The 7,939-nt window shown below is 40.6% G+C and overlaps 1 protein-coding gene across 4 annotated transcripts; it reads right to left on the bottom strand.

Moving 5' to 3' along the window:
• Nucleotides 1-791: 791 nt before the first annotated feature.
• LOC103336617 (P-loop containing nucleoside triphosphate hydrolases superfamily protein) lies at nucleotides 792-6,636 on the bottom strand. 4 transcript variants are annotated; one of them, XR_016128459.1, is made up of 4 exons: nucleotides 6,437-6,636; nucleotides 1,904-5,888; nucleotides 1,600-1,740; nucleotides 792-1,221 (listed from the first exon to the last, which is right to left on the bottom strand). XR_016128459.1 is itself a non-coding variant. In XM_016795796.2 (3 exons), the coding sequence occupies exon 2, from the start codon at nucleotides 5,876-5,878 to the stop codon at nucleotides 2,393-2,395; it is 3,486 nt and encodes a 1,161-aa protein (XP_016651282.2). In that variant the 5' UTR covers nucleotides 5,879-5,888; nucleotides 6,437-6,636; the 3' UTR covers nucleotides 792-1,221; nucleotides 2,391-2,392. The 4 variants fall into 4 exon arrangements, 1 of the variants encoding a protein (XP_016651282.2); XR_016128457.1 differs by having other exon boundaries at nucleotides 1,686-1,740; XR_016128458.1 differs by having other exon boundaries at nucleotides 1,686-1,740; nucleotides 2,391-5,888.
• Between the last annotated feature and the right edge of the window lie 1,303 nt (nucleotides 6,637-7,939).

Here is a 7,939-nt window from a genome sequence, read left to right as displayed (position 1 = left end):
ATTTGTCCGTTTCGTGTGCGAGAGGAGAGAACTACAAGACAAAAAAGGAGGAGGAAGACAATCAGAAAACGTCCACTTGCACCTCCAGGCTCCACCCATTCCTCGCTCATTTTCAATCATCCATCAGCCACAAGAAAATAGTAAAAATGGCCCCACCCAATCAGTACAGCTAGCTAGCTAGCAGTGATCCGCCGTCCGCATTTTTTTTACCATTTAGTTGTCCCATTAGCTATTTTTTATATCAGCTAAGCAATCCAGATCCAACGACTCAGAAACAAAGATTCGGTACGAGAGAAACCAATGACTCTTCGAACAAACTAACAAAAACCAGCAAAGTTTGGATCAAATTTGAGAGGAAGGGAGTGAGTATTTATCGAAGACCGTTGTAGACTTGCATTACGTGATGCAAACTTCTAAGTATTAGAGAGAAGAGGAACCCATGAGAGGTTAGTTGGATTGGCCTAAGTTTTTTATGTGCTCCCAAGCAACCTTAGGTTTGAGTCCCATGGTACTATGTGTGTGAGTTTCTCCTCTATCCTTTCTAAGTTTGGCCAAAAACAATGAGAGAAGATGAAGAGAATTCCCCATAACGCAACCGTATAAATCTTTTCCTTTGGGTGGTGAATGGCCTTGAAATTCATTAGAGCTCGAGCTAGAGAAAGTAATGGTTGACAGAGTAGGGCATAAATTTCTTATGGCCGTCTGTGAGAAAAGAAAAAGACAGGTGAGTGAGACTAAGAGGAAGTTTTTCTTTCGGTCTGCCTGGACTAAGAGGAAGGTGAAACAACACATGACAAAAATAACAACAGAATCATTTCATTTAAAGCAGATTATCAGACAAAAAGCTCTGGGTTACGAGCCAAGAGAGGCCACATACAATTCCAGTAATATCTAACCATTTCAGACACTAGTACGCATAGTAATCACAATTGCTAAAACCAACCAACCAGGATACGAAAAGAAAAACCATGTAAAATCAACCCCCTACTGTTTCTGCTACCGTATCAAGCAAGCGAGCGCCAATAACGCATTTTCTTCTAGGCCTTTTCTAAACCTAACCACTTATCCAGTCATCATCAAACCCAGCAGCTGATAGGGTAGGGACCACTCTCCACACCGATCTCTGCTTACCAGTGGTGGACTCAATTGAAAGCGTTCATGTCAAGTATTTGATGGATGAGAAGGTCATTTCTTTTAACTTTTCTTCTTTGATAGCTCAAGCTGAAACAAACAAACAAACAACACATCAGCAAAGCTTCACTGTTGCTTATCTACTTCCTAAATTAAGATCTCCAATAGAAAGGCGGCCAATTAAACTACTAAAAACAAACAAAACCAATATTTTTAATAGAAAGCAAAAGCACAGCCTCAACTTTAGATCATATACACATTCCCATCAACTACAATGAACACAGAAATAAAAAAGGTAATGAACAAAGTCAAAAGCAGCCTCCACAACAAAGGTGTAGCAACCCCATACGGCAACAAAGCAGAGGGCACAGGACTGGTGATCTCTGTGAGGAGTCACCCGCTATAGCAAACAATGCCCCAAAGCTAATCCATTTTGAGACAAGCTGATTGAACGGAAGTAAAGGTCACCTTTTAACAGTACAGAAAGGATGCAGAACAAGAAATAATTGACCTCCTACTAAAAGCATCTCTTCAGATGTAATCCAGTGCTCTACCTTAAGGAAGTATGTATATGTAGCTGCATTGGCTCCAGAAATTTCAAGACAATACCTGGAAACAATCGCCAAAAAGGAAACTAAAGCAATCAAATACATAAATAGTAATCACAAATCTCACCACTCATGGAACACAAACAAAACAGAAAATGGACCAGAAGATTCTAAGCACATCCGTTCAAAATGAAGAACAGTAACATGAGGAGAAAGTGTCGCACCACGGTTGCATCTCTTGGACAGCTTTGTAATGGGCAGAGACAATATTGAACATGCGAGCATATGCATATAACATCCCTCGCACCAAGGAAACGATAAACAAAAAAAAAGAAAAGAAAATCAAAAGGGGGCCAGAAAATTGCACAAAGCAAGACAAATTCGTAACAGTTCACACAACAAAATCCAATCTGTATCTGATTCCTCATTGTCAATATAAAATGACTTCCTAAATGACAATTGTAAATCAAGCTTAACCTGGATTCAGGAAAAGATTTAATGAGATTTCAATCATACATTAACAAATTTGGTTCTCTTACAAGTTGAATATTTTATCCAGCTGTAAAGTGCAAGGCAATCAGTTAACCAGAACCATTCAATATGGAATTCATTAGGTGACTGAGAAACAATTGACCAGGAACTGAGAAGCAAATTAAGTTCAGCATAAGCAGATAACAGTATGCCTAAAGTAAGTTGGAGTTAAGATCTCACACTTATAGAACTTGATATCTGCCTTGCTGAGCTCCACCAGGAAGTGATAATGCCTGATTTGAGATATCTTCCAAAACACGTTTTAATTCTGCTTTGGCTCTCTTGACAGATTGTTCAGTAGGGCCCTCAATAAACAAGTAGAGTTTGCGATCTCCTGGTCCTGCAACCTTGCCTGGTGGGAAATACTGACCCCTCGTAGTAATGGCAGCTCCAGTCCACTCTGATATAGGTCCCAAAGTTTCCTTGTGGGTAACCTTCCATCGAGCATTCTGTGGAAAATCATTTATCTCCAACTCTGCTTCATAGTGTTCAGGCATTGCATCAGCTTGGATCTTTGCCAGATTATGCTGCAAGTTCATCGCAGCTGCAATCGCTGCAGCCCGAGCTGCCCCATCATTGCCAACAACAGGCAAACCAGTCCCAGCCACAGCTGCTGCTGTTCCTGGTAATGTTAGACCAAGTACACCTGGAAGAGAAACAGGCAGTCCGCTGTTGGGAAGCAGTTGGGCAGCAGGCACAGGGGTCTGAATTGAAGCTGTACTACCTTTAGAGGCAGCAGCAATGGCTGCTATCTGAGCAAGGGCAGCCTGCTGTGAAATGTCTCCCCCTGCCTTTCGGATACCTTCATCTTCATCTTCTGAATCTGACTTGTCATCCTCAAAACCATATTCTTTGGCTTGTGCTTTCTTTGCTGCTCTCCTCACTTCATCTTCCTCTTCATTAAATTTAAAACCACTTCCTCCGTAACCAGTTCCATGGGCTTGCTCGAGTCCCTGATTTACTTTTGCGGTGAAACTATCCGCAAGAGATTTCAGGTCATCTGGAACAACTTGCTCAGAGAGTTCCAATGCTTTGACAAGATCTGGAGCATATCTAGCATCTTCCTCAGAGACAAACGTTATAGCACAGCCTTTCCGACCAGCTCGCCCTGTACGGCCAACGCGGTGAACATAGTCTTCATAGTGATTTGGACTATCAAAGTTGATCACCAGTTCAAGCTCCTTGACATCTAACCCTCTCGCAGCAACACTAGTTGCAATCAACAAATTACAAACATTGCTTTTAAAATCAGTTATGGTGGACTCACGATCTGTTTGATCTTTGCCCCCGTGAAGTGAGAGACAAGGATATCCATGTCTAAGCAGATCCCTAAATAAAGCATCACATTTATTCTGTGACTCGACAAATATCAAAATTTTTCCTTTCTCATACCACTCCCCAAGTAACTCTAACAATCTCAAGAACCTTTCATTTTCCAGCCTCACTTCAACCAATTGTGCTATGTCCTTATTCACAACACTCCTACCACCAACTTGTATTTCCACAGGTTTGTTCAAGACTTTGCGTGCCAAGACTTCAACCTGGCGAGGGAAGGTGGCAGAAAACAATACAGTTTGACGATCTGGCCGAATATTTTGAACAATTCGAGTGATTTGAGGTTCAAAACCCATGTCAAACATTCGATCAGCTTCATCCACTACCAAATACGTTACTCTACGCAGATTTGTTATTCTCCCTCCACTTGTACAAAGTATGTCAATCATCCTACCGGGAGTACAGACAACAATTTCAGCTCCCCTCTTCAATTCACTAATTTGTTGGGCAACACCAGAACCTCCATACACAGGCACACACCTGAGACCCAGTACCTTGGTAAACTTTTTAATATCACTGTGAATCTGCTGAACAAGCTCCCTAGTTGGTGCCATTATAAGCCCAATAGGTCCATCTCCTGCTACCACAGGTTGCTGGTCCTTGATATGCCTCAGCATTGGCAACACGAATGCAACAGTTTTGCCTGACCCAGTTTTTGCGATGCCAATACAATCTCGACCACTCATAATTACAGGCACTGCCTGAGCCTGAATTGGCATTGGCTTTTCATAGTTTAGCTTCTTTATTGTTTCCAAGATTTTACTTGTAAGCCCAGTTTGGTGCCATGTCTTGATCGGCTTTGGCACATCCTTACCATGTATCTTCAATTCCAATTCTTTCCGATATGCACCCACCTGTTCTGGAGTCATTCTAGAGATCTCCTTCACCTCAATATAGAAATTTTTGCGGAATGGATCATAATCTATCTTAGAGTGATCAACTACAGAAAGCTTCTCAGCTTTTGTCTTTTTCACCCTTTTTATGAACTCATCATCACCTTCATCTTCTAAGGGGTCATCATCATTCTCAAGGTCCCCATAATCCGAGTCAGAATCCTCCCCAGGAATTATTCTGCCCATAGATTTATTTGAACCTCTCCTTGGCTGTTCACCATTGCTTCGATCATCCTTTTTATCCTTGTTCTTCTCATCAACAATTGATGGTTCCACAGCATTGTTCAGCTTGTCAACTTCAGGCAACACCATAGAATTCATAAAAGCATCTAATGGATCAACTTCTTCATCACCAACAGCATCATCAGCCCCATTCTGCAAAGTAGGTGCATCTGCTTCATTCTCAGAATCTACCACCATAGCATCTCCGCCAGCTTCTCTGTCAGTCAGATTGTCTTCACCATCAACATCCATATCCCTCTCTGATTTCCCTAATGAGGGTACTTCTTCATCATCAGATTCTCCTTCAAGAGTCCAGGCCTTGCCGGACTTAGGTTCATCAACATCCCCTTCCCCACGTTTCTCTCTCTCAGATTCTTCCTTCTTCCTTTTTAACTCTTGCCACTCCTGAACTCTTCTTCTCCGCTTTTCCATTTCCTCATCCAATTTCCGCTGTTCATCCTCTAACTCCTCCTCACGAGTTGGCTGCTTCTCTTTCTTAACTGAATCATCTTCATCACTCTTCTTTCTCGGGCTCCCATCTCCATCATCCCTATGTCTGTTTGACCTGCTGCTACTCCTTTCCCTCTCTTTCTCCTTGTACTCATTTTCATCTTTCCTATGCCGCTTCCTACCACGTTCCCTAACATCATCATCAGTATCATCAGTATCAATGTCCCTGCGCCTCTCCCTCTCCCGTATCCTCCTCTCTCGATCTCTGTCCTTTTCCCTCTCCCTCTCTCGCTCCCTCTTTTCCCTCTCTCTATCTTCTCCCTCTCTTTCTCGTTCCCTTCTCTCCCTCTCTCTTTCTCGTTCCTTTTCTTTTTCTTTTTCTCTTTCTTTCTCTCTATCTCTTTCTTTTTCTCTTTCTCTTTCTCTTTCTCTTTCCCTCTCCCTCTCCCTCTCCTTTTCCTTCTCTCTAGCCCTCTCTCTCTCCTTCTCCTTCTCTTTATCTTTTTCTCTCTTCCTGTCTCTCGTTCTCTCTCTTTCATCATCCCGGCTTCGTGTCCTATCAGTGTCCCTGTCTCGATGCTTCTCTCTATCATACCTATCCTCAGAATCAGAACTCTTTTCTCTCTCAGAGCGCCGACTATCACGATCTCTCTTATCTTTATCTTTATCCCTGTGTCTCTCTCCATTCCTCTCTTTTTCGCGTTGCCGATCTCGATGACTCCTCTTGGATTCCCCCTCCTTCCTGGATTTATGCTTGCCCTCTTCCATTTCTTTCTTCCTATGCCACTCATAAACACAAAAATCAGTTCTCATTCCAAGTATGGACAAGAAAACACAAACAGAAAACCCTAACACCACTCTACTTGCATAATCCAACATGAATTCTAATTCCTTCCAATGTCTTTTCAAATTAAAGCAATTAAAATTACCAAAGCTTGATTTTACATTAACATTAACAATAACAGAACAAAGCGAGCACACAAGAACATGTAAATTATAAATCAACGGAAACAGACAACTTTATCCCATTGAAGAACAAACAGAACAATATATGTACAGTGAAACTAAGGTGGTCTTTTTTTTATCTTAAATCTGAATAGACCTTTATTGAACTTAAATCTTGATAGACCTTATAACACACGCTTTAATACATATCTTTCTTTGGTTTTTAAATCTTAAAACAAGGGTTAAGTTTGTCTGATCATAGTTGCCTAATTCGCTCACGCCCCTACGAATTTCGATCTGGATCGAGCGTACCCAATTGCGGTACGGTATCGATCTGGAACGAAAGATTTAACGACTCAGTTCCAGAGGAGAGAACAGTACCTGATAGACGACGTCGCTGCTACACCACAGTATCTGACCGCCGACAGCACACGAGCAATCGAGGGCACATGAGGGAGAGTGCTATAGCTGATGAGCCCACGTTTGATTCCTGGTCTCTTGGTCTCTTGGCATAAGGGTAGGGAAGATCTTGGGTTCGGCGAGGATTTTTTTGGACGAATAGATTCGAAGAGGTGGGATGGGTGATAGGGCTGGGTGATAAATGGATAGGCTTAAGAGCAGTTCTAGGGGACAGCCCAGCCCACCTGGTCTCCCAAAATCAGCTCCAGCACGGGCAGAGCAAGGCCCAAGGCAAGATAGGCGCTGATGTCAGCAAAGGAAACAAAATTAAAAAAAATTCTGAAAAATTACCAAAATTTTTTATACATACCTAGCAAATTTTTATTTATTAATCTCATACTTGTAAATAAAATTAATCTCATGTGAATAGTAATTGTCTTTGAGTTGTCATGACAATAGGTGAAAAACACACACACAAAATTGCTATGGTATATACTATTCAAGTTAACAGTAACTATCTTTACTTGCTCTTGGGTGGGTCAGTGTGTCAATATAATAAAAGTACTGTTTTTAGTTTCAAGAATTCAGTCTTGTTCTCCTGGATCCTGTGGTTCAAGGAAGTTGTGGTTACCTACCTTTGGATCTAATCTAAGGGTTGAGAAAAAACTTGTTTAAATATCAATATGTCATCTTCTATTTTACTTTTACAGTAATAAAATGTTATTTTAGTTATTAAAACTATTTTTTTCTTAAAGAAGAGTTTAAAATCAAAGATGAAAAACATGAACAAATAACTCATCTGCATCTAAATGAACCTTTCATGATGCTAGTCATCTTATGCCTGGTGTGAAAACATGAACCTTTCATGAAAAAATATTTTTTTTCTTTTCCATAAAGTTAAATACAAAAATATTTATATTATAAATAACTTATAAACAAATTGGAAAGTTTTAAATTTGAGAGGGTGAGGAGGGATGCATAAATCTCTAGATGTTGGCATCTTAATTGTTCGTTATATTGCCCCTGCCTTCTTATAGGCCATTACACAGACACATATACGCAACATGGGGAAATGGTAAATCTGAAAAAACTAGGACAAGTGGACACAGCAATTAAAAAATAATAATTTATAATAATACTTATATATTTTTTTAAAACAAGATATTGATGTTCATACTCAAATTTCACAGCACTATATGGTGAAATTCAAGCTTTCTAAGTCTTTCAAATGTAGTTTATTAATTTATTAATTGAATGAACACACTAGTTGATCATGAGTATGAGTTGACCCGTGTCCGGAGAGTGTCTTGACCATGTATGGAGAGTGTCTTAACTGTGGACACCAGTGTCTGACACTCCGACACTTGGGCTTAGTGGAGTGTCCATGCAACATAGCTTACATGCATCTTTGTTGTTTAAGGGGCACTAAAATTTGGTTTGGTGCACTCTGATCCAATGAATCTGTTTATTCTTCTGCTTCAGATT

The sequence above is a fragment of the Prunus mume genome, linkage group LG7 (assembly GCF_029339155.1).
Source record: "Prunus mume cultivar Tortuosa linkage group LG7, ASM2933915v1, whole genome shotgun sequence".
Taxonomy (NCBI): domain Eukaryota; kingdom Viridiplantae; phylum Streptophyta; class Magnoliopsida; order Rosales; family Rosaceae; genus Prunus; species Prunus mume.
This window is presented reverse-complemented; position numbering and strand designations above follow the sequence as displayed.